We start from the raw sequence: 25,769 nt of genomic DNA, 5'->3' as shown, positions 1-25,769 counted from the left end.
TCACAAAAACTGCGGGTACTTTGCATCTTTGCATCTTCGATGTTTAATTTTATAAGTTTTGTGATGAGTTAAAAAAAGCAGCTGTGAATAAAAAAATAAATAAAAGTGTCGACGTTTGAATAAGTTGAGTCGGGAAAGTGCAGCAGACGAAGGACCTGATTAAATAACTGGTAAGTCAACTTACTACAATTTGAAATTTGAAATTAATATAGTTATGAAACATGCGCGATTCCAAATTCCGAAACATAAATCTCAAGTGTCGTCATTCACCCGACGAAATATTTTACCAAGTAAATTCACAGTTAATTAGTTAATTTACATGTACAACAGTTAATTGTATTATTTAAAGGTATGACGCCAGTTGTCGGTAGGAAAGGGACGACCACTGTAACATCAAAGCATAACTGACCATGAACTGAAAACCCAAATTAGGAGGTTAGTACAAGCCACTGGAATTTTGTCAATAAAACCGACTGGCGACAATGGTAAGGGCTCGTGTTTTCACAATTTTTTCAACTAACTGACGTTGTTTCAGTCATGAGTGAATCACATATTTGGGTCAAGTGAGGAAAAAAAGTTTCATCGTAATGAGTGATTTCAAACCAAGGTTCCTAAAACCATCACAAACATCAAGCTTCCTAGATAGAAACGACTCTTCACTTGCAGACACAACGGATTTTATATATAACAGACATTTGTCACAGTCAATTCAAACACAGCGACAGAAATTGCCTATATTTAATAACAGAAACCATATTTTATTTCTCCTTGAGAAGTATCAGACATTAGTATTGGTTGGGGAAACTGGGTGTGGGAAGAGCACACAAATTCCACAGGTAAGTTTATTTTTATTAGGGTAGCTTACAATAATTAAACACTGGCAGTATGTGTTATAAACATGTCTGAAAACTTTTAGTGTTTGTTGTACTTCACTCTAATTAATTACTCAAATGTAACATTAAACAGATTAAAATGAGCCACATAATTGAATGCATGTGGGATTTGCATAAATCCCTCAAATTATTAACATATTGTTCAGACTACTTTAATTTACAAAGTAATTAACAAATTAATTAAGTTAGTTAAATGAAAATGCTTTTGGCAATCAGATATACATGTTAAAAAATATATTTTTACCAGTTGTGAAGAAGTCCACTTGAATACGCATTTTTAATTTAATTATTAGAAAGTAAGTAGTGAAAGTATGATTTTTACACATAAAAAAATAAGAGATGCTCTCGAAGGCAAAGTAAATGGGTCTCATTTAGGGTAGCAAGTTAGATAAATTATGTGTAAACTAAATTCCACATAAATGATGTTTGTACAAAAATTAATTTAATCTGTAGTGTTTATGAAACATTAGTTTCATTCCATCAAAATTAATTAATAATAGAGTAGTCAGTACATGTTTGTTCATCATAGTTAATGAGCTACCTACTTAAGATAATTTCAGATTTTAAAATTAATTCAAAATGATTGTGTTGTCTTCTGGAATAAATATAATGACATGAAATTAGTTTGAAAACATTTGTTCAAGAACATAAATGTAAAACATTAATTTTGGCGAATTATTAAGAAACTGCATAAAATATAACAAAGACATGATGTAGAATTGATTAATAACCACAATAACATAAAATTTTATGATATCAATACACCGCGCAACTCTATCTCGAATTACACTTTTATATTTATCCAGATGTATGTTTGCGAAATTAATGCGTAAGTGGTTCTGAAAAATATACATTAAATGCACAGATAAAGTAAGAAGTAAGTTGAAACAGAATTTCGTAATTGCAAAAATAAAAACAATGACTCACTAATTACAGAGTCTAGTCTATGTAATAACAACATTGTACATTAAACAATGAAATTCTTCGTTTGTGTGTTTTGTTTATCTATTTAACAGTTCGTCGTACAAATAATGACAAACACGGAAATTACTTTATTCGTGAAAAAATCCTGTGGTTTTAGTAACACTGAAATGAAAAAAATAACACACAATTACAGATATTTGTGTTCCTGTTGGTTAATTTCGTTTGGAAAAGAGTTTATTAAGCTTCCAGGTTAAAAAGTTGCGTAACAAATTAGACCTCGACATTGACAGTGTATTTGTAAGGATGCAAATGCCGCAAAATCTACGATTTCTTGCCATTTCTATCTAAAGAAAGCTTCCAAGTTTTTTCTAATACATATTTATTTAAGAAAAAAATTATAACATGCAGTTACCACAACCATTAATAAAGAGATAAGGCTCGTTAAATGTTATGTTTTATTGTTAATTGTTGCACCTTTTTGTGGTAGGTATCGACGTATTAATTTTCCGTTATAGTTAATTACTTCAGCTAAAAAATACAAATGCGGTGTACCCATTACTGCGGAATACAAATTTAATGGCACATACATTTTTACTTATCATTGGTTTATCGAAACAAAGGAGCAGTAGTGGTTTATTGTTATTCTAATGGTGTAGTTTTACCGAATCTATTCAGTTCAAATGCGATTACGCAATCGACACTACCGCATTCGTTTTTTTTTTACTGGTAACAATTTACCTAAGGTACGGTCACAGGAGCACGCCGACAATTCTAGGTATATGTTTGTTTAAATTTGGTGCAACACAACTTCCTACTGATAAAAATTATGCGCAAGCAAGCACGCCTGAAACATTTAAAGTCCAACCCGGGATTGCGAGCGGTTAATTTTTGTCGTGCATCGATGGATCGCGAGAGTGCATCATTTTTGTGTAGACTCAGTAGTAGTAAATCGAGACCTTGAAAAACCCACAATCGGAGGTGAGCATGAGTTGTCGTCGTCGTAAATTGATTTATTAAAAATGTATATTTTCGGCAATTTACACGCGGCGGCTAATTAGTGTCAACTTGGTAATAACACAGGAGAATTGACCCAATTAACAACCGTACCGTGTCGAATTCGAGATAATGTCAAGGCCGAAAATACGATTTAGAACATATCCGATGTAAAAATTGAATCAGAAAAACTCATCAATTAATCAATACGCGTACAGCTCATGACAATCATTTGAAAAATAAATAAGGGTAGGCTTGTACAAACGGGAATAGCGTCGAAATGAGTTTGTCGATTAATTGAATTTGTGGAAATGCGCAGCGATGAAAGTTCAGAACATCACAGGTACGAGTGCCATTATTTTTAATAAATTAGCCGGTTCGAAGAGTCGAAGTAATTCGTGCGGAGTAAGAAATCGTGAGTAAAAATGTTTTTTCCTATGGCAATTGTTAAAGTGTGCTTTTATCTATTCAAATCCAAAGGTCAAGTAGTATTTTAACTGCAAGGGTAGATAAAATGCTACTTTAACAGCAAGGATAGCAAGGATAGATAAAGTAATATGTATATATTTTTTTATTACCTCAACAACGCTCATACCACAGAGGTTTTAAAACCTGACACGATTAGTGATGATTAAAAAAATGTTTTGATAATAAATTACAAAAATGCTATAGAAAAAATCGAATATTATACACGACGATAAAATGTATAGTAAGTACTCTCAGAACTCTAACGTTTTGTGATAGGCAATACTAATAACGAGGGGATTAGTATTTGACACCTCCCAGTGAGAAGAGGAGCACTGCATCCAAGAGAGACTACGTGGTACCGTCCGCCCTCTTGCTAAATCCAGAGCCCCCAAGGTAAAGACACATCCTTAAAGGTCTGTTTATTTACGGCCATTTCCTAATTCTTTGTTAAGCTGTTTAACTTCATAACGATATTGCCTATCATAAAACGTTAGAGTTCTGGGAGTACTATAATTATCTTCTCGAGCGTAATCGACTAACGTTTCGACGCTGAAAAACGCTCTCGAAGATAAAATACAATTTTATCGTCTTGTATATTAGGTTGAGTCAAAGGTTTTCGCCACTTTCGATATAAATTTATGTTTCAAAGCTTATCATACTTACCTATTAAATAATTTACTTATCATATGATATGATATGAAATATCATATATCATTTTAAAGCGAATTTATTTTAGTTTTAATACTATAATCGCCTCAAGTTGCAAACATTTTTTTTTAAATAAAATTCTGTTATTCAGTAGTGGCGAAAACTTTTGATTCAATCTACAGTAATACATAGTAATAAATAACTATTATTGGTACGGGGGAAATTTTTTATTGTATTGTTTGGTGATGACCGTGTTTGTTGACGGATCGTTGCGGTTTAACGGTGGATTGTTGTCACGACACCACCGTAATTAGGATTGTTAATAATTCAAGCTGTCGTACACGCTACTCCCGAAATAAGATGTTTGAAAAAAGTGGCAAAATGGGAACCAATAGATTTGAGTGCAGTGAATTCAAATGGTATAATCAATTTTTACTTCTTCGTTGTGGTTTTGGTTAATTAATTGATAGACATTTGCGAAACAGAATTCTAATTCTCTGTTGGGTACCTACAACATGACAAAATGTTGCAGAAAAGAATAAAAACTTTGATTAATAATAGTAATAATAATGAAATTAGATTCATTTTGTTCTATTAAAATTCAATCCACAACTTTGCGGATCGAAATTATTATTTTCATTACGGTGAAACAATTTCCAACCATTTGAAAAGAAAATGTTTTCAAAAATTCAGTAAAAATTTTATTACAGCAATTGCCTCTGCTTATCTAAAAACATGACTGATACGATTTATCACGTGACTTCCGGTATACCTCAAATTTTACGTAAATTCCGTAAATGGAATTTATGTTGAATATATCGAAAAAGGGTGATTCTAATGACTAGGTTTTTTTTTATGTCAAATTTTACGTTTACCAAAAGTCACGTGATAACTTCTGTTGGTCATATTTGCGAACTTTTTGGTAAGCACCAGGATTTTTTTTTTTAAATTTTTGCCATACGTATCTATATTTGATGAAATAGAAGAATTTCTTATCTTGTCTGTAAATATGTAGTAAAGTAGGCTTAAAACTTCTACCCTTAAAAATCACTAATAAGTAATTTTTTGTATTTTGTAGTTTAAAAAAATTCTTTTGGGAAAAAGTAAAATTTTACGTTTTTTTTTCAATTGTAAAATACTGGCACGTTTTCTTTTATTTTTTGCGATAAAAATAATACAAAAAATTCATTTGATTCTTTAGAACTTTTACTGGCAGTAAATTCCACACAGATTAATTTTTTTTATCAAGAAAAATTAGTAGTAAATAAATATGTATTAGTTGGCAGGTGATATCACCAGTTCTAGCAATTCGTATTTGTTCATGACACATACTCCTCATTAAATTAATAAACTTTCGCAACATTTTTAACGTAAATATTACTTTAATCTAGCTTGTAAATAACGTTGAATTACTGCAGCTGACGCGGCTGCATTTACTAACCGTTGCCCGTGTTCTCGAGACTTTTACCTAACATTTTGAAACAAAAACGATCAGAGAAAAGGTGCTAATGGGGAGCAAACGAGAACAGTTGACACCTTAAAAAAACGATACAGCGTTAATCGGCACAATTTCCTAATGTTTACTTTAAGTAAATGATTTTTAACACTAATCATGTTTAAGCACCATTCTAATGTATGGTTTATTGCTTTTAGGTGTACAAAAACAAACTTCTCAACCCGGCCGCCTTTTAACTGAAACTCCTAAGCCTCACAAAAGAATGTCTCGTAGTTCTCCGTAGATACTGTTCTAGTTATGAACATATACTTAATTGAGATGATATAAATTTTCTAAAGACTGAAAGGCCGTCCACGTAAATCGTGGCCTAACTTTAAGCGAGATACTTTTCCTTCGTTCCGAAAATGGTATGCCCCGCCTCCCACATCAGTAAGATCCTGTTGTTGGTTTTCGTGACCGTTCTGTTGTTCTACCTTTACATGGATTTCAATTTGTACTTAAGAATCCAAAACTATCCTATAGACAGGGGCATCGACGACAATACAACTTTAAATTACAAAGATGTTAGTTGGCTAGGATGTAATATAAACCCCCTGTGCGACGTTACCGTTAAGGCCGTACTGTTAGACCACACCAACTACTACCTGTTCGCCCCCCTCGTCACAATAATCGACAACATTTTCGATATATCGCGCATCCAATACATCACGCCAAATTCTATAAGTGTCTTCCACGTGTTCGTCGCGATCCTGAGCGCCAAGTGCATTTCCAGCGACAGTCTGGCCTACCGCCGTTTGGGGGTGGTGCTGTTCGAAGTGCGGACGTTTCTCGACGACCTCGACGGCCACGTCGCCAGAGTCCGAAAGAACGTCAAAGGGGAGAGGTCCGAGATCGGCACGACCGGATATTACGTAGACGGCGTGTGCGACGCCCTGGGCTGCCTCGCCCTCATGATAGGCACGTTCGTCTTCTTGAAAAACAATCCCCCGAGGAGGGGCTACATGCAGCTGCCGACCACCAGCGACACCAAAGAGACCAACATCGTCTACAAGGGCAAGGTCACCTCGAACAAGGTGTCGAAGAAGCTCCTCTGCTTCACGGCTCAGCTCATCCTGAGCTCGATGGCCTGGAATCGGTACATAGCTCTCTACCAGGACATGCTCGAGAAGAACGACGTGCCCCCAGACGAGTTCGCCAGACAGAATGCGATCTTTAAGAGCTCATTTTTCTTCGGAGTAACGTGGCTGTGGAGGGTCGTGAACGTGCACAACATGCTGCACTGTCTCCTATTGGGAATATTTTGTGATAAACTGTGGGAGTTTCTTAGGAGCATACAGTACGTAGGGTTCGGCGTCTTGCTCTTCGTCATCGCCATCACGGAGGTTCACGTCACCGAAGTCAGGAAAATCATGGCGCACAAGACGTTTTCGAACAGCACGAATTTTTAACGGTAGCTCCAACAAGAAGTTTTTCTAATTGGTAGTGAACCCAGATCGTCGAGGTTCATTTCTAAAGTGCTTTACTAACACTTTGATTATTTTACCTTGTAACTGTAACAAGAATGCTTTCCCTTATCTCCGCCGTACAGTCATTATTTATTTACTTTTCCTCTGGGGGTTGATTTACACGATTTCTATTATTTTATTGCTGCTCAATATCTACTGATTTATTGCTAAGCTGTTGCCAGAAACCAATCGGGAATTGTGCTTACTTCCATTTTAGTATTGTGATTTTAAACAAATCCCGATGGAAGAAAACTATCTGCTAGAGTAGCTTAGATTTTAGATCTTGTTACAAAAGTGGTTTTCGGGAATTACATCGTTCGTTTGTCTCACCTATATTGTATTAATAATCTAATTTCGATCGAGCAGTATCATTCTCCACTAGAATATGTCAAACGGATGTAGTTTTTAATGGTCGCCACAAACGGAAATCAACGCTGGTTCGTGATTTAAAATAGCCACATTTTTATTGGTAATGCTTCAGATTTAAATTTGGGCAAAACATTCCCATTGTTCGTTCTCGTAAACCATTTGTACAATTCATTTCTTAGACTGTGATGATTGAAGCGACATGAGCACACAGACGTTTTTCCAACAGTACACGTTCTTGTATGTTGTGATAATTATAGGTTTTACAAGTGCGTTGTTATGTTTGTTTGGAGGCAAGTTGAAACGACCTGATCGCAATATTATACATATTTATACTGATGTTAAAATAAGTGATTTTTCAAATAAGTATTAAGTGGTTAATTGATCAAAACTCAAATCGATTTATTCCCAATCATGTAATCATGTTAACTATTGGTAGCACTCGCCGATATGAATCTCGTGAACCCCAACTGGAGGAAATTGTTCTGACCGCTTATCAGCGAACGACCGACCGCAAGTGTGATCGAAAAATATTTTAGTTGGCGGCATGCTCAGGGTGATGATAATAGTAGAATTCTCAAATTATTTTTCGTATAACCCTTCCGATTTCGGTACTAGTACTAACGTTCAAATTAACATTTTGTATCGATAGATAATTAACTGAAACGTTGTAGTAATAGGATGCTGTAGTCACGGGTTTCTTACTAAAATCTGTATTTTCTTATATCAGTCGTCACGACTCGAATACTGAATGTGTTATTATGTTTAAGCAATAAAATTTTTATTTATTTTGTTAAGTCACAAAGGTGCACGAATATGCTAGTCGTTTGTAACAACTTTACGTGCACTCTAAGCTTTTTTTGTTTACAAAATAATTGATATTGGCCTACGATACAATGAGATTTTTTTGTTCTTGCCAATTTCTACTTTTTATATTGTTGCATATTGTATTTTTACTGTAGTTAAGAGTTAAAAGTATTTTTTGTTACGTAAACTATTTTTAATTGTTACGATAGATGTACATTGGAGTGGTGTTTAGCTTAATAAATAAGTTCGCTTTATTAAACGTTCTTTTATTCACTGAATCTTCCTTGTCCAGTACATGATAGAAGCTGGATGGCCCGGTCAGGTCGGAATATGCGAGTCGAGAAGGGTTGCGGCTATTTCTTTGGCGAACCGTGTGGCGGACGAAACGGGCTCTCTAGTACAAGACGAGACAGTGGGGTACGCTGTTAAGTTCGACGCGTGCGTCAAGAAGCCCAAGATCAAGGTAAGCGATGAGTGTCAACATTGATGCGGTGTGATCGATGATAAACTTGAAAATTGCAGTACATGACGGAAGGAATCTTGCTGCGGGAAATGATGTCGGATCCGCTTTTGAAATGTTATTCCGCCATAATGCTGGACGAGGTGCACGAGCGCACCCTCTACACCGACATCCTGATGGGGCTGATGAAGAAAATCATCAGAGTAGGTAGACGACGCCAGAAACGTCCCAAGTTTTTTGCAGTGTGCTGGTTTCAGAAGCGGCCAGAAATGCGACTGATTGTCGCCTCAGCGACGATGGATGCCAAAGAGTTGTTCGATTTCTTTAACAATAATCACATCAAGGATAAATCGAAAGATTCTGCTGTAATATTGTCCGTGAAGGGGCGACAATTTCCCGTCAATATTTATTACACGATAGGTAGGGTTGTGTGATTGCAGCAAATTACCAAACAATTTGATTGTGTTGGAACGACGCCTCTATAATGAAACTGTTGGTTTTGTTTGTTAATCTGATGGAGCCGCGAGTCGGTTACGAACAGGAATTATTTTGAATGGCACAGACATAAAAGGCGTCATCGATTTTATTTTCAACTTTTGTTCTGGAAACAATTAATTTTCCGGTTTATTTTTGGGATACAATGCACAGTTTTCAGTGCATGGGACGGAGATAACAATACGGTTACTTAAGATCATTAATATTATCACAAAAAAATAACAGATAAAAAATAAATAGCTCGATATCAATTTGTAGATGAGTGACACCATTAAAAAAAGCAGATATTGTGTGTTCTCCAAAAACAATTCAGCCGAATAAATACCAAAAACAAAGTCCACAAAGGTGTTAATTAAAATAAAGATAAAACATCTGTTGAGATAACAGGAGTGAGGGACAAAATTTAGGTGTTCAAAGGCCACTGTATTTCTACAATACATACAAAACTTCAAAAAATATTGATTTCGAGAATGAACGTTTGTATTAAAAAAATTATGATAAAGAAAAATAAAATTACAGCTTATAAATGTTTGTAAAATCGTAATTGGCTGTGATTTACGTGCGTACGTATAGATTTGCCGCCTCTCCTGGATGTATAAATTTGACATTTGACAGCTCGTACTTGTCACTGCAGGTTTTATCTTCATAGCCTTTTTCAAGGCTGGGGCATCCTGAATTAAACTGGAGCAATTATTTTATTTTAAATTGAATTATGTACTATTGCGGGCAAAAAAAGTGGGACATCAACGTCATTATCTTGACTTTTAATGTGAAATAACCCTTATCTAATTCTAACCCTATTTTGAATTGATTGACGTTGTCATTAAATATTGTAGGTTGTAGGGAATGACTAAGTAAGTAAGCACGTAGTGAATATTTATTTAATTCAAAGTCCGAATCAAAATCTACCTTTATCAAAAGAAGAGGGCATTTGGAAAAGGAAAATAGGAGTATAAAATAAATTTTTAAACTGTCAGCTAGAATAGTGTCAAAAAAATGACAATAAAGCTTGAACTACATCGAATTTTTCAAAACTGACAGAAATTTGATGTCCCACTTTTTATGCTCCCAATAGTACATGTTTATTAAAACACCTCGTTTTAGACCACCAATCAATCAATCACACCAATTTTTTAAAATACTGCAAGTACAGTATGTTTGTTAGGCGGCAAATTTCCCAAAACACGTTACGAAGTTAGAAACGCTATAATTGGCTTTTATCGATTATTTGAACTCCATTTTTCTAGATAAGTTCGTTATTTAACAGTATTTACTATATGACGAACTCGTTTCAGAACCTGTCCCTTGTTACGTACAAAAATCCGTCGAGACAACTTTGAAAATAAATTTGTCTAAAGAAAGCGGCGACATTTTAATATTTTTAACTGGGCAAGAAGAAGTGGACAGAGCGGTCAGACTGTTGAAAGAACATGCGAACAACATCGAACAAGCGAATAAGAAAGAGAAAATGTTCGTTTTGCCCATGTACGGCTCCCTTCCGTATCACGAACAACTGAAAGTGTTCAAATCTGCACCGGATGGTTACAGGAAAGTAGTTGTTGCCACAAATGTTGCGGAAACGTCCATAACAATCCCCGGAATAGTGCACGGTATGCGAACTAGTTGTCTAGAATCCCTCCTTCACGCCTACGTTTCCAGTAATCGATTGTGGTTTTGTGAAGATGCGATGGTTCAATAATGAGACTCACACGGACAGCTTGATCGTTCTTCCGGTAAGTAAAGCGTCGGCAGATCAAAGAGCGGGGAGAGCCGGACGTATGAGGACGGGAAACGTGTACAGGTACACAATTGGGTTTTTGTTGGGGAATTTAAGAAGAGTCGACGTTTTCTAGATTGTTCACTGAAGAGTATGCCGCAAAGCTCGCCGACCACACTCCGCCGGAAATCATCCGGACAAAGCTAACTTACGCTGTTTTGCAACTGAAAGCTTTGGGGATCAGCAACATTCTCAAATTTAAGTTTCCGGATCCGCCTCCGGTGGAAAATTTGAAAAGCGCCCTAGAAATACTGTACGCTCTCGGCGCCATCGACATTAGCGGCGAATTGACGAAACCTTTGGGCTATCACATGGCGGAATTTGCTTTGGACCCTCTCTACTCCAAACTCCTGTTGAGTTCCGGTGGGTCCTTTCACAATTTTGAAGAATTGCAAATTATTTGTACGTTCTCAGGTGAGTTTGGGTGTTCCGAAGAGATTTTGACCATCGTCTCGATGCTCCAAGTGGAAACGATCTTCACGAAACCGTCTTCCGGCAATTCCTCGATCAGGGCTCGACTCCAGAAGAGACTGTTCGAAGTGGAAGAGGGTGACCTCATCACGTATTTGAATGTGTACAACGCTTTTGTCAGCAGCGACATGTCGAGGGAGTTCTGTCACAAGAATTTTATCAATCACAAAAGCATGAAACGGGTGGTGGAGGTCAGACGTCGCTTGGAAAAAATGTTGAACAATTACGATGTACCTCTTGTGTCGTGCGAAGGTGAAACACGATTTTGTTATTTCGTTTTTACATCTTTTCGTTGTAGGTGTGGTAGAAATAATTTGTAAATGTTTGGTAACGGGACTTTTCCCAAACGCGGCGTACTTGCATTACAGTGGGGTGTACAAAACAGTACGTGGAGACATAGAACTTTATGTTCACCCGGATAGTGTGTTGTACACAATTCCACAGCCCCAATGGTAATAGTTTTCAAAGATTAAATTGTGCAATTAACAGTCTCGTTTTAGGGTGCTCTTTTGTGAAGTGATGCACACCACAAAACTCTTCATGAGAGATCTCACTGTAATAAAAAGTGACTGGTTACTAGAACTAGCGCCACATTTTTATTACAAGACCACTTACAAAGACTATTGAGCGAGTGTTGTGGTAAGGTTAAAAATAAAATTTCAGTTTTTAAGGCAAACATTTTATTTACTTGTCTCTAGCCTTAATTTTTTCCTTTCTAAATATTCCTGCACATTATCAAATTTCCTTTTGTACAAAACTGTAATAAAATTGTTGTCAGTTAATTTTAAAATGTAATCAAATTTCTTGTAGAAGTCTTCCATTTGAGTACATGGATCAATTTGATAGCTACAATTGACATATTTGTAGGAAATTAATTTATTATTATTAAAAATATATAAATTTGAACTTAAATAAAATTTATGTGGAATTTCAACAGGTTGGATAGTTTGATGGTGGCTCCACTCGTGCGTGTCTGTTTTGACTTTGTAAATCTGAATCCCATTATAATTAAATAAAGATACTGCCACAAACAAACAATCACTATGAGAGCAAATCTGCATATCAGTTATTGGCAATGCAGTGACATCAACTTTTTCTTTGTCCATCTCTTTTGAAAAGTGCTCTAACAAATCTGCATTATTAACATGTTGATTGGTGTTTATTACATTCAACTGTTCACCTTTTAAATAATTCCAAAGTCTTACAGTGCCATCTCCTGATGCAGATATTAAAATATTTTGAACAATTTTGACTGTGGTTACAAATTCCTCATGCCCTAGGCAGTAACTAATTATGTTGTAAGTATTGGGAAAGTGAGAGACCCTGATTTTTTCATCTCTATCACAAGTTACAATGTATTTTCCACATTCACTTAATGCTACATCTAAAATCATACTCAAATGTCCTAACAAGAGAACAGGTTCGTTTTTTTCGTCGTTAAACTTGTATAAGAATACATCGCCAGTTCGATCCGCCACTAGAATATCACCAGTATTAGAAAACACTAATTTACTTGTAGTTCGATTCACTATAAAGTTTTTCTTTATGTTTAATTCACGATCATATATTATGACTTGTTTATTCTCTGTTGACACTGCTATATACTGACCGTCCCGCGATACAGATAGAGAGTTAATTGTTCTGTCCTGTTTATTTAAAACCTCCATTTGTCCTTTAGTTAGATTTGGGGGCAACTCAGGTGGCGGCACTTTCACCGATTGGTTTTTTCTCGAATTAAAATCAAATAAAATTAAACTGTCTCCCGATGTGATGAGAAGACGCGAATTTGATTCTTGAATATTCATCTTGTACAATTCCTTCCACTGCAGTTTATCATAACCACGTTTGATTCATAGATTTTGAGGTTAAGCGACAATATTTTCAGACAGCAGTGACAGCACTCATAAGTGTCATAAATTATAACAACCATTAGTTATAATATCGAACTTGTAGCTATTCTAAAGTTGACTCAAGTTGCAAAAAACCACTTATCATTTGCAACAGCATTTTTTTCATATTTTTGAACCAAATAAAGGCACAAAGGGACCAGAAAATCATAGTTTGAGTTGGATATTTTCCATATAAGTACAGTTTTAAAGTAATTTCAAATGACTAATGCCATAAAAGTGCTGTTGCAAATGCCAAGTGGTTTTTTGCAACTTGAGTCAACTTTACGTTAAATGAGATGCATAATGCATATCGATTCTACTAAACAAATATATGATGGGATAAAAACTTTTTGCTTAAATATTTAAAATGCCACATTCCAAAGCAAAGAAACTAATTACTCTGTTCTTTTAAGTAATGGCAGTTTGGTGTCAAGTTGCAAAAAGGATTATGACAAATGTCAGCTGTTGGAACTGTCACTGCTGTCACTTGTCATCATTTGTGTTTCCCAGAAAAATTGATTCGACTGTGTCGTGTCCTCGAATCGAATGTGTGGATAAACTCATGTCTTGTTTATTTACTTAGATTTTTTCGAGCTGTTATGCCGTCGTTGATCAAAGCCACATGTTCCTTTAATTTTTTACTGAAACAGAATGGCACTAACATATGATGTTTACAACAATTTGAAGGAATGGGCCCCACTGACGGATTTATTTAATAAATTACCGTCGAGAATGCAGAACGGCATCTTTACACAAGATGTAAAATTAACTTGTATAGATGTTTTACCAGAATTTTTAGCGTTAGGAACTAATCTAGGACTTGTGTATTGGTATGACAGGAAGAAAAAAGATCTGCAACGCCTTCGTTGCGAGGTATTCACTTACATTCAATAAATACTGAAATACTAAGCATAGTGTTATTTTTAGAAGCAAAATGTTCAGGTAACTGTTGTTAAAATAATATCAACAGTTGATTATATGGTGGCATGTGGGAGTAATGATGGCAGTATAAACATATTTCAAATACCAAAATCCCATCCTGAATCCATACCTGAAAGTTTAAAGCCTAAAAGTAAACAAGTGGAGAGGTATACAGTGTCAGAACTGCACAAATCACCTATAACAGCTATAGAGTGGTCCAAAAATGGCATGAAATTGTTTTCTGGAGATAAAGCAGGTTGCATTGTTTTAACTGAAATTGATTTTTACATGGTAAAATATATTAATTTTTGACTTTCTTGCATAAAACTGTTGAAATTCAAGCACATTTGCAAATCTGTGGAGATCCTGAATGAGTCCTATCAAGTTGTTCAGTTGAGTTACAGTCAGCAACGCCTCTTAGTTTCAACAACATACAGAAGTATCATTTGCCAAAAACAAGACAAGTGGAAAGTGTGTCAAGTAGGAAAAAAAGATAGAAAAATGTAATTTGTTTATTCATTTCTTTCATTTTGTTACAACTCTTGATTCAGTTTAGGTACATTTGGAGGTCTAATTTATCAAAATGGACCTAAAACAAGTGACGCAGTTTTGTATTGCACCAGACCAGGACTGAGAATTTGGGTGGCAGATTGTGATGGCAATGTCAACAAAACTTTGTTATTCAAGGTTGATGTTAAAAATTATTTATTTCAATATTCTGATGCAGTTTTATAGGACTTGTTGAAAAAGGAGTGCTCTGAAGTGCCAATTATCAATCCAATTTCAAAAAACTTAAAGATGCTCAAACCCCAGAAAGAACCTTCATTTGGTGTTCTTTTACCTTTCAATGATAACTTAATTCTAACTTACAACAATGATGTTATTTACATACTGGATCCTGAAAAGATGACTGTTATATCCACCATGAGTCACTTCAGGAGGTAATTTGGAACACATTAAATATTTCCAACTGTACTACACAACTGATTTCCAGCGTTTTGTGGGTGGCAACTAATAAAGATGAGATTTTTATTCTTGAAGAGGAAAGAAGTGTCATTAGAATATCTTACAAGCCTGAACAGAGCTTAGGTTTTACTTGTTTTTATTTTTTATTGAACTGAATTTTACATATTTTTTTTTAGATTATGATGTCAACTCAGCTTCACCAGTCAATAACACATTTCTTCCACTTACAACCTCCATTAAAGATATAACTAGTAAACTCCAAACTAGCAGCATAATACCAGCCATATCACCATTCCTTGAAAATACTGCAGTCAACGATGTCAACGTCCACACAGATAATTCACTGATAATGAATGCAGAAGAAGCTAAAGAGTCTCCAGTGAAATCTAGAAGTATTAATCCAGAAATAGAGAAAAAGTTTAATGACATAGGCAAGCAACAGTTCAACGAAAAGATTTTGTACAGGCAAAGTAAACACAGGAAAAAAAGCGGCATGTGCGCCAGTACCAGTAGCCTAAGCTCAAATAGTTCAGAAGAAAAAGATGTTTACATAAAACCCACCTTGATGACGCTGAGTTCGGTGGGAGTGTTGCCCGATTTGAGGAGCCCCGAGTCTATTCAGAACGATATCGAATACAAAGAAAAAATTCTTGCCGACATTTTAAACTTGGACAAAATTAAAATATCGCTAGATAAATTACAAGAAAATAATGAAAGCTGTGATGATGAAAATGATATACCTGAAAGTCAACTTAGTGTTAGTTTATCTAATGCGGAAAGTAGCATTCCAGAAATTAGTGACGACTGTTACCAACAGTCGACCGTTAAAATCACTAAAATCTCTAGCAACTGTAGCCCACCGCCGGAACAAAGTCAGAGTGGTTCTACCGCCACCAGCGTTGCAACTCCTGGTAGGTTAGGCTATCGGTGGGTAAATCTTTCTGATAATCTGTTTGCAGCATGTTTGAACATTCCGATCGATTGGAAATTAGCTGATATTCAGTTGAACGTTAAGAACGATACCTCACTTTCAGATAATTCTTTGACAGATTGGGAAATTGTATAATGTTATTAGTACACACTGAAGGATGATATTTTGTATGAATTTTTATTACTAGTCATTTTGTTACGTTGATGTTTTTGATGTGTCCGTGCGTGCAATTAAGGGCAACAGATGTAGCATCTTTAAATTTTTACGCAAGAATCGTTCCAATTTGTTATACTTTTTACAATACTCTATTTTTACAATGAAATAAACTCGCAAATTTAGGCCGCGACAGTTCATTCAACTGTTTTGTTCAACACCATGACAAGTTATGAGTTTCAAAAGAATTAACTATTGTAGATTGAGACATAATGCGAAATGTAAGTAGATAAGCCAATAATAAACCAAAATGATAAAAATATTTTTATTACTGTTTTTTATTTACACAAAGCGCGATAACAATAATATTTACTTGGATTGTTACAGAATTAACTAGGTAGGCACTTATAAACACTGCCACTTAATCTACAAACAACGTCTTTCTTCAACTCTTGTACTGTAATATACTCTGATTTCGTAACTGGAGTTTATTTCTTGTTTCTTCCACTGATTCATATTCAGGAGTGTAACAGACGTGTAAAATGCCACCATAAAAGGATCTGTTGTCCAACATTCGTTTTGCCTTTCTTGCTATTTCAATTTTTTCATAAACTACATGAAAGCATTCAGTGAAAATTTCAGTTTTGTGGTCTGCTACTAAATGCATTTTTATGATTTTTCCATACTTTGAACATAAACTTTTTAGTTCACTGTGCAAGTTGATTTTTGGTACTCCATATATAAATAAATGTTGTGACTCTGAACTAACTGTGTATGACTTGATAGCAGTTAATCTCCTACCTTGTCTGTATGCAGGTCTTGTCTGACACAGATTATGTTGCTTATGATGTTTGACTTCCTTCATATTTAATACTTCTTATGAATTAATTTTTATATCTCTCAAAAGACACTGAAAGTGTCCATGTTTTAAATACACATAACCTAAATTTTAAATATGTCTACCGCAAATTATGCGGACTGCACTTAAAACCCGACGTCACTTGCATAATTAAAAAACTACTGCAGAACGTTCCTCCTTAAAAAAATTTGATCCAAACTTCGCTCCATGCTTCGATTTGTGCCTCTCAAACCTTCAACCACTTTCTTGCTCCACTCAAAATACTCTTGAACCCTTTGCTCGGACCAACCTTCCGGAGTACAAGCTTCCAAGTCACGTAGATTGTACAATTTGTCTGCCAACTTCACGAGTTTAGCCTCCTTGGAAGATCCCGGAGCGTGCTCAATTTGTAACCGTTTCCTCTCGTGTTTAGGCAGTGTTTTGTCATCTGTCACTTCTTCAACTATTCCTCTGACACTCTTCCCAAATATCATTTCAATCTCTTCAAATGTTGTATCGGTGTCTTCAACCGTATCGTGCAGAAGCGCAGCTTGCAAAACTGCGAGGTCGCTGATTTTGGCCTCGTTGGTTAAAATATATGCCACTCCAATCGGATGGTTAATGTAAGGCGTCTTGTCCGGATTTTTTCGACGTTGATTTTTATGTTTCTCAGCGGCGAAATTGGTACATTTCAACAGTTCTTCAGCCACTGAAGCGGCAGACGTCATCGCCTGGACTTGCAACTTCCTGCAAAATAAAAGCGGTGCATTTCGGAACAGCTGTTGCATGCATACGAGTTTTGGATTATGATATGCAAAGAGTTGTTTGTTGACATTTACATACAAATATGGCTGATTGTGAACCAGAAAAATTGGAAAATATTTTCGAAGATATCGACAGAAGGTGCAGGACTTGTCTTCAAATGTGTGTAGAATTAAATGCGCTGTCGAAATATATCGAAATTGGTGATGTTAGTTTGTCCTTGACCGAATTAATTTTAAGTTGTGCTTCTGTGCAGGTAAGAATGACTCGATTTTTACCAACAGGTTCCAATAAATTAACAAAGCTGTTTATATCGATAATTACTTGAATAACCTTACCGGTTAAATCGTAAACAGGTCTGATTATATTGCCGAAGTGTTTATTAATCTGTAAATTAGTCGACGGACCACGATAAGGTGCAATCTACAAGGTCATCACGTGACTAAAAAACACTTCTTTTTCTCACAGCAGAATTTCAAATTTCAAAAAGTAGATTATAACCAAAACATGTGGTCTAGATAATCGACAAATTTGCATATTTTTATATATTTTATGTTTGTATGAAATTGTAAACAGGAATCAGAAAGCCCGTAGGGCAAATAAAGCTCATTAGGTACCTACTACATATTTTTATATTTCCAAAACATTTTTTAAGATGCACTTGATAAGTATTATACAGATCTTTACACCATACGCTGGACATGTGTGAAAATTAAATTTTATCGCTAGTTGTTTAGTATCCAATTGAAGAGAAAATATCAATATTGGTGTTTTTATGCTGCGCAAAATAAACCTGAAGGTTGATCAGATAAACACAAGTGTGTCAATAAAACATGTTGCAAATCATTTATTGGAATTAAAAACTTAAGAAAAAAATATTTATTGAGTTTTTGAGAGCAAAAAGAGAATAACATGCATGACGTAATTGTCAGCCAGTTTTATCAAAGTTTTTGATTTCGAAATTTAGACAAAACTTCGAACATGCCCTTGAGTGTTGTACTTGACCTGTCTATTCTTGACTTATAAATTCACGCTGATCTAAGCCCAACGTTAAACTTTTATCAAAATTTATATTTTTGGCTGAAGACCTCCAATAATAAGAAGACGTCAAAAAATGTAGTTCTTCTATTTTTGTTTTTTTTTTTTTTTCAGATATCGGATACAGATGAGTTTCCACAACGAATATGTGAAACCTGCAAAGATGCAGCGGTCAAATCGCATTTATTTAGAGTTCAGTGTGAATCTTCAGACAAATATTTACAAACCACCTACAGCAAAAGAGAATCGTCAACACCTTCAAAACCCTGTACACGTAAAGTAGTCACTGACGTCAGACCGGAAGAGTCAGTTAAAGATTCAGTGGATGAAAAGAGCCACATAAGACCTACGTCCTGTGGTTCTCTTAAAACCACAGACCCCACAGAAGAAATTCCAAAACTAGATTCGGAGAACGACGAGGAGGAAACAATTCAGATCAAAATCGAAGGCAACGACGAGAAACACTCTTGCCACAGTTGCAGCGAGAGTTTCTCCACGAAAAAGAATCTAATAAAACATCTGAAAATCCAAAAATTTAAATGCTCCACTTGCGAATTCACATTTCACACCGTCGACGAGTACAGATCCCACAAAAAGCAGCACGGTGCAGACACAGACTGCGACAACGTAAAGAAAAGAACTTGCGGGTATTGCGACAAAGTGTTTCAATACCGCACGAGCATGTTGAAGCATCAGAGAAAGCACAACGCTCCTCCACGGACTTGCAGCTATTGCAGTTTCAAACCTACCAGCCCCAGCGTACTCTCCAAACACATGGAACAGGTGCACTCGCACTTGAAGACGTTCACTTGTTCCCTCTGCGACAAGGCGTTCTTCAAAAAAGCCAACCTGCGCCTGCACGTCCAGGTCCATTCTGGGGTGAAAAAACACACTTGCGAGATTTGCGGCATGTCTTTCGTCCTCAGAGGGAACTTGTCGGTACACCGGAGACTCCACACGGGGGAGCGACCCTACACTTGCAGTTCTTGCGGCAGGGGTTTCACCCAACAGTCGGCGCTGCGATCGCACGAGGCTGGACACTCCGATCGCCGCGACCACGTCTGTCCGGAATGCGGGGCCGCGTTTAGCAGAGCTGGGGCTTTGAGGAATCACCGGAAGAGACACTCTTCGGCGAGGCCGTTCGAGTGCTCGGTTTGTGGCAAGAAGTTTACGTTCAGTTCTGAGCGAAAAAGACACATGATGATCCACACTGGCGATAAGAACCACGAATGCGAAGTGTGCGGGCGGAGGTTCACCAGGAGTACAAACTTGAAGGTGCACAAGAGGATCCACACGGGAGAGACGCCGCATGTTTGTAATGTCTGCGGGAAAGGTTTCATACAAGCTCATTGCCTTCGAACGCATATGAATACTCATGCGGCAGATGTCGCAACACCATTAGTACAATAACAAAAGTTTATACAACTCGATTTTTTATATGTGGTAGAAATATAACGAAATTGTGAGAGTTTCATTGGTTTTTTGCCCAGATGTGTGGTCCAAAAAGAGTGAAAGTTCAATTAGGCGATAATTTATGGAAATCACGTCGCTTTTTAATTGTTGTGTTGTATCACCATTTTGACACAGATACGTTAGTCGATAATATCACGAACAAACAAGGAATTAGAATTTGAGTGCAGTCGTATTTTTTCTTTGATCGACATACTCCTGATAAGGTCCGCAAGGACGGAAAATCTGAATTTTGTAAATTACCGCTAAAAATGTTGCCAACCCAAATCTACCAACATTGAGAAAAGGTGCGTTTGCGTTATTAACCATTTTCATGTTTATGTTTTTTATTTTAAAATTGATATTGTTATCATTTTAACACACATTCGCAGGTAATTTCATAGTTTTCTGGTAGTTCAGTTTTTCGGGCTTAGCGAGATCGATCAATTGAAATTATTTTGATTTTTTGCGACGGCGACAAAGTCAAATGAACACAAACAAAATGGCGTTTATTTTCAGCAAATTTTCAGGTGTCAAATAAAGTAAATAAAGATTAACCTATTCTTTAAATTTTCAGAAAAGGTTCAAAGAAGAAACGATTTCTTGAAAGTTTTATTTACGACTAGAATGTTTCCGTCAGATGGTTTTTATTAGAAAGGTATGTTAGTGATGAAAAAAGATTACAATATTGTTACATGACTTTGTTCCAAGAAATTTAATGGATCATCAAGTTTATTACCGGTTTACGCAAACAAATGGGGTTCCTCAGGAATCTAAATTAGCGAATTATATGGTAACTTACATAATCTGTCTGACAAGATGTGATACAAGTTTTTTTGTAGAACATACAAAACTCAAGTCCAAACAATTTACACCAGACTTTCCAAAGCAAATTGAACATTGAATCGTCAATCACTCCTAAGAAAACGTTATCCAACCCCCAATGCATTGGCGGAGCAAGCCTTGTTTCAAGTGCTCCAGGTATTTTTTCCTTGAACATCTGTTTCTAAATTATCTCTTACTTTAACGATTTTTTGTTGGTTAAATGCTACAGTGAATGTTTTTTTTTTTTTAATTATTTTTTACTCGAGTGGCTGTGAATTTTTTGCGCTTTTTAGCGTCATTACTAGCCTCATTGACCTTTGTCATCATTATCTGCAGCTCTCATTGTTGAATTTCAAAATAGTGTAGTAATTTATTTATATTGGTTTCTTTTCTAGTTGTTTATATGAATAATTTCAGCTTCACCAAACATTTTCAACTCTTTTACTCCAACACTAGATGCTACTCCAATTCGATGCGTTTCTAGTGGAATCGAGCACACTGACAATTCTACCAGTCAGTCAACGTCACCGAACCGAGTTAACAGCTGTTCGCCTATGTCACATGATGTATCAGGAAACAATATTGCCCTAGCAGCATATCAGGTAAATCACGTCAATTTTCCGTAATGACGATATTAATCTCGACGGCCACAGGAAAATGTAGGAGGTACAACGTACTTTTATCCGACCACTTCAGAAACCTGCCATGCTACAGATGTTGTTATAAACAGTAATGTAACGTCAGATTACAATGTGTATCCGGGTACACCAAATCACATTGCATCACTCAAATCAAAACAAGACTCGTCATTTTTCATATCAAAAGACCTGCAGATGGAGATGATGAACAGAAACGTGCTCACGCTGATGCAGAACAATCAGCAGTATGCAGGTGATTAACACTATGTAGTTTACTTCATTACCGACATCGGGAAAAGGTGTTTCAACCGTTAACATCTCCGTGTGTACTTTTCATTCTTTTGCCAAAAATAGATAATTGAACAAAAATTCAAATTGTAGTTTTAAGTAAATGAGGTAATGTTGTATAATTGAGTAACTTTTTTTTCTATTTAGATCTTCCACAAGTAGACAGTTACCATGAATTGTGCCCCTTAGAACGTATACCAAGCAATTCCCTTCACAAAACCCATTTGGGATATCAAGCGTCAATGTACAAAGCAATTCATGTTAAATCTGGTACAGCGTATTGTTTGAGGCGGCTACATGGTAAGTTTTAATTTTTTGAGGTCACAAGAGTTGGTATAGAAATTTTTTTTTCTCTTAACTTTTTAATGTTTTTATTTAATTAGAGTAGATAATTTTATTAGCGTAAATGTGAATTACATAATTGTGCATTTTTTTTTCTCGTCAACATTTTTACTTAATATTGAATTATCTACGTGGTAATGACGTACACATTCAGATCTTTATCGTGGATTAAAAAAAAATTAGTTTCAGTGATAAACACAATAAAATCATTCAATTCTTCTCTTTTCTATAAAAGTAGCATCACTGTTTATTTTTATCCGACTGTTTCTTGCTGTCCCTGCCTCTTATGCTTTTTCCTTGCAGTCCTTGATATATTTTTGCGTTCTCCGCATCTGCCTGTCATTAATGTAAATATTAGTTTTTTCCATTAATATGTTTAACATCTTAGTGACGAAAAGTATCTTCCCAGAATTCAAAATTCTTTTTGCATTTTTACCGTCACAATTTATTCTTCACTTTTCTTTGACAATATTTGTATTTTTTTTTATACAGCAGCATTATTTTTGGTTGACTTAATAAGCGTCATCTCCAAACAAAATGTTTGCTATCTTCGTAATAGTTATGCAGTTGTTGAATTTTTTTTTTCTTTTAAAATGTTCATTACTTTTATAAAAAGATATCAGGTAAATAATTTTGTAGGTAAAATAATTTATCTACTTTATAAAATTGACGTCAACGCTCGACCTGTACATCAAGTAAATAAAACTGCGAACGAGTTAGGTAGCAAATTCCAGTTTCCAAAAAATAATCCACAAAGATTATTATGCAAAAGTAAAATTCGCAAAAACATTTTTTAGATATTTAAAATAATTGGAAACGAAGAGAAAATAAAAATATAACGATTTAAATAATAAATGTAATGTGTGGTAAATCAACTCCTACAAATGTTTTATTTTATACCATTTTATTAATAGGAAAACATTTCAGGATTTCGTCTCCAAAACGCCAAGTGTATGGTAATTGTTGACTTATGGAAAAATTTAAATCATTCCAATATTGTACAATTGCAAGAAGTTTTTACTACGAAGGCCTTTGGAGATAACTGTAAGTGTAAGCATGTAACCTTCATTCATTTAGGCATGCCAAGATAGCGTCCTCTGTATATTATAGTAATTAACTTGAGCTTGCATTGTTTTTCGTTAGTTCATTTTAAGTGTGTAACTCTTAATAAAAAAGACTTGCATGCATTAATGCATTTTTTTAGCCAGTAAAATATTGTAAATGGCTTTTTACTTTTTGAGTGCCATGTTCGATCGGCACAATCGCTAAGGAATGTCGTTTAAAATTAATTATCGAAATGATTTTTCAGCAATGATATTTGTTTACGATTACTACCCGGGCTCAGAAACTCTCCTAAGTAAGTATTTTTCGTCCGATCAACCTGATCCTTTTGCTCCAGACACTTCACCAAGACCTTATAGTCACCAAAAAAATAACATTTTGCGTCATCAACAAAACAATAAACTACCGGAATTTTTAATTTGGAACTACATAATACAACTTACTTCCGCCTTGAGATTGATTCACTCTTCTGGTAAGTGGATCGATTTTTTAGCGTTAAAATTTGCTTAAGTATGGGTTTTGCAAATAATTTGTACATATAAAATTATCTCGCCAGATCCGAGTGCAGTAACAGTTTGTATTTTTTATGCCCCCATTGTAGGACTAGCCTGCAGGAGTCTAGACCCCACAAAAATAATTATCACTTCTAAGAATAGATTAAGATTAAGCTGTTTAGGTGTAATGGATGTTGTTTTAAACGAGAACAGTGCGTCAGTGAATCCTTTAGCATTAGTTCAGCATTATCAACAGGAGGATTTAACAGCTTTGGGAAAGTTAGTTTTAGCGTTAGCGTGTAAATCTACTGTGGCTGTACAAAGAGAGAATATAACAACTGCAGTGGATATTATCAGCCGTTCATACACGACCGACCTTAGAAACCTTATTATGTTAGTACGGCGCCAAACGATAACACAGAATGAGATATTACTTGTCATTTTAGGTATCTGCTGTCCCCACAACAGAGGAAGAGCATCACCGACTTAATGCCGATGATCGGGGCACGATTCTACACGCAGATGGACAACTTACACAATTACATTGAAGTCTTGGAGTACGAAGTTTCCAAGGAGATCGAAAATGGACGACTTTTCAGATTGATGGCGAAACTGGGCACAATCAATGAAAGACCTGAGTAATTTTGTCTTTTACTTTTCAAAAGTCGACAAGCACAAGCATTTTCTTATCGACAGTATTACCGTTTCACGTAAAAAATGATTCTCATTTTTTAAATGTCCAAGGTGCTTGACTTTCTGTTGCTTCACAGAATTTTTGCTTTTCCACTAGAGTTTGTAGCCATTTTTATTATTTTTTTTTTATTTGGATGGAATCGAAGTATTGCATTCGCTTGTTATGCCTGATCATTCGTTACGAAGTTGTTAATTGCTTTTTTAATTAGGTTGAACTTGGATGGTGCATGGGCAGAAACCGGGGATAGATACATGCTCAAATTATTTAGGGATTATGTTTTTCATCAAGTAACAGAGGATGGCCGTCCTTGGGTCGATATGGCACATATAGTACAATGTTTAAATAAGTTAGACGCAGGTGTTCCAGAAAAGGTGAAGATGTTTTTTAATTTTTATAACAGCTTTAATGTTCGGTATAATCTCAACGTGCAAAATTGTCTTTATTCACAAAAATTCGCGTCACAGTAGGTTGCGCGTAATGTCATGACAGTTGATTTTGACATTTGTGAGGTGATGCCAACACCGATCCTAAATCGGGATAAACATGAGATAAAAGTCCTTCCACTGTCTTATAATCGATAATTTTTTTTTTTTTTTTTTGTAATGAATATTTCATAGAAACAACAAACACCTGTTCCACGGTTATAGTCTCAAATTTTAAGACGAGCCCCCTCGTGTAAATTCGTCAGTTCATATCGAACTTTTTGTCGTGTTTGAAATTTGAGATCATAATTCCAGGACCGCTGTATAATTTGTGTTAAATTGCGTACGTTTTAAATTGGTGATTATATTTTAGATATGTCTGATGTCGAGAGATGAACAAAGCATGTTAGTGGTGTCATACGCGGAACTGAAACATTGCCTAGAACAATCATTTCATGAAATTCTAAATGCTTCGCCGGTCAAAAAGGACATGATAGATGTGGAGGACAAACTGTACATAAAATGTGAAAATGAAAAAACTGTGAACCTTAAATAAGTACCGTGGTACAACATTAAAGTAATGCGGATATAGTTTTGTATTTTCTCCACCGGAAAATGTTTGCAATAATACATAATTAAGTACTTTTTGCTTGATGAATTATGAAAGTTTTATTTTTTTATATTATTGTGAACATTTTAACATCAATCTTTTCCATCAAGAGTTTTTCAAGAAATATTTTTTCTATGTTGTATTTATTTATAAGAGTAAACGAAATAAACGGAAAATGTGATCA

The 25,769-nt window shown here is 35.5% G+C and overlaps 8 protein-coding genes across 13 annotated transcripts; 5 read left to right on the top strand and 3 right to left on the bottom strand.

Moving 5' to 3' along the window:
- The first annotated feature begins 23 nt into the window (after positions 1 to 23).
- On the top strand, positions 24 to 11,939 carry LOC138141265 (probable ATP-dependent RNA helicase DHX35). 3 transcript variants are annotated; one of them, XM_069061964.1, is made up of 12 exons: positions 24 to 170; positions 350 to 485; positions 536 to 836; positions 8,353 to 8,523; positions 8,583 to 8,723; positions 8,778 to 8,940; positions 10,311 to 10,625; positions 10,675 to 10,816; positions 10,869 to 11,155; positions 11,207 to 11,515; positions 11,562 to 11,715; positions 11,764 to 11,939. In XM_069061964.1, the coding sequence occupies exons 3-12, from the start codon at positions 588 to 590 to the stop codon at positions 11,888 to 11,890; spliced, it is 2,058 nt and encodes a 685-aa protein (XP_068918065.1). In that variant the 5' UTR covers positions 24 to 170; positions 350 to 485; positions 536 to 587; the 3' UTR covers positions 11,891 to 11,939. The 3 variants fall into 3 exon arrangements, with proteins under 3 accessions (XP_068918065.1, XP_068918066.1, XP_068918067.1); XM_069061965.1 differs by having other exon boundaries at positions 159 to 290; XM_069061966.1 differs by lacking the exons at positions 24 to 170; positions 350 to 485; positions 536 to 836 and adding an exon at positions 2,652 to 2,795.
- On the top strand, positions 2,812 to 8,319 carry Cpes (Ceramide phosphoethanolamine synthase). Of its 3 annotated transcripts, none has more exons than XM_069061975.1 (2): positions 2,812 to 3,153; positions 5,580 to 8,319. In XM_069061975.1, the coding sequence occupies exon 2, from the start codon at positions 5,787 to 5,789 to the stop codon at positions 6,828 to 6,830; it is 1,044 nt and encodes a 347-aa protein (XP_068918076.1). In that variant the 5' UTR covers positions 2,812 to 3,153; positions 5,580 to 5,786; the 3' UTR covers positions 6,831 to 8,319. The 3 variants fall into 3 exon arrangements, with proteins under 3 accessions (XP_068918076.1, XP_068918075.1, XP_068918074.1); XM_069061974.1 differs by lacking the exon at positions 2,812 to 3,153 and adding an exon at positions 3,210 to 3,225; XM_069061973.1 differs by lacking the exon at positions 2,812 to 3,153 and adding an exon at positions 3,847 to 4,345.
- On the bottom strand, positions 11,927 to 13,219 carry wuho (tRNA (guanine-N(7)-)-methyltransferase non-catalytic subunit wuho). The gene has a single exon (XM_069061972.1). It carries the CDS (start codon positions 13,066 to 13,068, stop codon positions 11,944 to 11,946), a length of 1,125 nt encoding a protein of 374 aa, XP_068918073.1. The 5' UTR covers positions 13,069 to 13,219; the 3' UTR covers positions 11,927 to 11,943.
- Positions 13,220 to 13,482: 263 nt separating this feature from the next.
- Positions 13,483 to 16,445, top strand: LOC138141268 (WD repeat-containing protein CG11141). The gene is made up of 8 exons (XM_069061970.1): positions 13,483 to 14,025; positions 14,080 to 14,364; positions 14,416 to 14,576; positions 14,625 to 14,760; positions 14,809 to 15,014; positions 15,068 to 15,162; positions 15,216 to 15,950; positions 15,999 to 16,445. Exons 1-8 carry the CDS (start codon positions 13,804 to 13,806, stop codon positions 16,103 to 16,105), a joined length of 1,947 nt encoding a protein of 648 aa, XP_068918071.1. The 5' UTR covers positions 13,483 to 13,803; the 3' UTR covers positions 16,106 to 16,445.
- LOC138141275 (RNA-binding protein 48-like) lies at positions 16,435 to 16,988 on the bottom strand. Its single transcript, XM_069061978.1, has one exon. It carries the CDS (start codon positions 16,986 to 16,988, stop codon positions 16,569 to 16,571), a length of 420 nt encoding a protein of 139 aa, XP_068918079.1. The 3' UTR covers positions 16,435 to 16,568.
- Positions 16,989 to 17,140: 152 nt separating this feature from the next.
- Mesh1 (Metazoan SpoT homolog-1) lies at positions 17,141 to 17,936 on the bottom strand. Its single transcript, XM_069061977.1, has 2 exons — positions 17,801 to 17,936; positions 17,141 to 17,708 (listed from the first exon to the last, which is right to left on the bottom strand). Coding segments are annotated over exons 1-2 (570 nt in total). The 5' UTR covers positions 17,803 to 17,936.
- LOC138141269 (zinc finger protein 260-like) lies at positions 17,809 to 20,230 on the top strand. Its single transcript, XM_069061971.1, has 2 exons — positions 17,809 to 17,979; positions 18,876 to 20,230. Exons 1-2 carry the CDS (start codon positions 17,809 to 17,811, stop codon positions 20,169 to 20,171), a joined length of 1,467 nt encoding a protein of 488 aa, XP_068918072.1. The 3' UTR covers positions 20,172 to 20,230.
- A 150-nt stretch (positions 20,231 to 20,380) lies between these two features.
- Positions 20,381 to 25,766, top strand: PAN3 (Poly(A) specific ribonuclease subunit PAN3). 2 transcript variants are annotated; one of them, XM_069061967.1, is made up of 13 exons: positions 20,381 to 20,518; positions 20,788 to 20,868; positions 20,922 to 21,003; positions 21,053 to 21,191; positions 21,453 to 21,637; positions 21,689 to 21,926; positions 22,109 to 22,261; positions 23,231 to 23,347; positions 23,613 to 23,837; positions 23,967 to 24,252; positions 24,306 to 24,497; positions 24,762 to 24,924; positions 25,349 to 25,766. In XM_069061967.1, exons 3-13 carry the CDS (start codon positions 20,929 to 20,931, stop codon positions 25,529 to 25,531), a joined length of 1,956 nt encoding a protein of 651 aa, XP_068918068.1. In that variant the 5' UTR covers positions 20,381 to 20,518; positions 20,788 to 20,868; positions 20,922 to 20,928; the 3' UTR covers positions 25,532 to 25,766. The 2 variants fall into 2 exon arrangements, with proteins under 2 accessions (XP_068918068.1, XP_068918069.1); XM_069061968.1 differs by having other exon boundaries at positions 20,493 to 20,602.
- The last annotated feature ends 3 nt before the right edge of the window (positions 25,767 to 25,769 follow it).

Source organism: Tenebrio molitor, chromosome 1 (assembly GCF_963966145.1).
Source record: "Tenebrio molitor chromosome 1, icTenMoli1.1, whole genome shotgun sequence".
In the NCBI taxonomy this organism is placed as follows: domain Eukaryota; kingdom Metazoa; phylum Arthropoda; class Insecta; order Coleoptera; family Tenebrionidae; genus Tenebrio; species Tenebrio molitor.
The sequence above is the reverse complement of the archived record's forward strand: the minus strand, read 5'-3'. Positions and strand labels throughout refer to the sequence as shown.

Coding starts and splice junctions, on each gene's coding strand:
- LOC138141269 (XM_069061971.1), top strand. CDS start 17,809: ATGGCTGATTGTGAACCAGAAAAATTGGAAAATATTTTCGAAGATATC. Junction 17,980..18,875: donor TAAGTTGTGCTTCTGTGCAG/GTAAGAATGACT, acceptor TTTTTTTTTCAG/ATATCGGATACAGATGAGTT.
- Cpes (XM_069061975.1), top strand. CDS start 5,787: ATGGTATGCCCCGCCTCCCACATCAGTAAGATCCTGTTGTTGGTTTTC.
- LOC138141275 (XM_069061978.1), bottom strand. CDS start 16,988: ATGAAGGAAGTCAAACATCATAAGCAACATAATCTGTGTCAGACAAGA.
- LOC138141265 (XM_069061964.1), top strand. CDS start 588: ATGAGTGATTTCAAACCAAGGTTCCTAAAACCATCACAAACATCAAGC. Junction 837..8,352: donor AGAGCACACAAATTCCACAG/GTAAGTTTATTT, acceptor TTCCTTGTCCAG/TACATGATAGAAGCTGGATG. Junction 10,817..10,868: donor AGGACGGGAAACGTGTACAG/GTACACAATTGG, acceptor GACGTTTTCTAG/ATTGTTCACTGAAGAGTATG.
- PAN3 (XM_069061967.1), top strand. CDS start 20,929: ATGGATCATCAAGTTTATTACCGGTTTACGCAAACAAATGGGGTTCCT. Junction 23,838..23,966: donor GAGATTGATTCACTCTTCTG/GTAAGTGGATCG, acceptor CCCCCATTGTAG/GACTAGCCTGCAGGAGTCTA. Junction 24,925..25,348: donor ACGCAGGTGTTCCAGAAAAG/GTGAAGATGTTT, acceptor ATTATATTTTAG/ATATGTCTGATGTCGAGAGA.
- LOC138141268 (XM_069061970.1), top strand. CDS start 13,804: ATGGCACTAACATATGATGTTTACAACAATTTGAAGGAATGGGCCCCA. Junction 14,365..14,415: donor CTGAAATTGATTTTTACATG/GTAAAATATATT, acceptor TTGAAATTCAAG/CACATTTGCAAATCTGTGGA. Junction 15,951..15,998: donor CACCAGCGTTGCAACTCCTG/GTAGGTTAGGCT, acceptor ATCTGTTTGCAG/CATGTTTGAACATTCCGATC.
- wuho (XM_069061972.1), bottom strand. CDS start 13,068: ATGAATATTCAAGAATCAAATTCGCGTCTTCTCATCACATCGGGAGAC.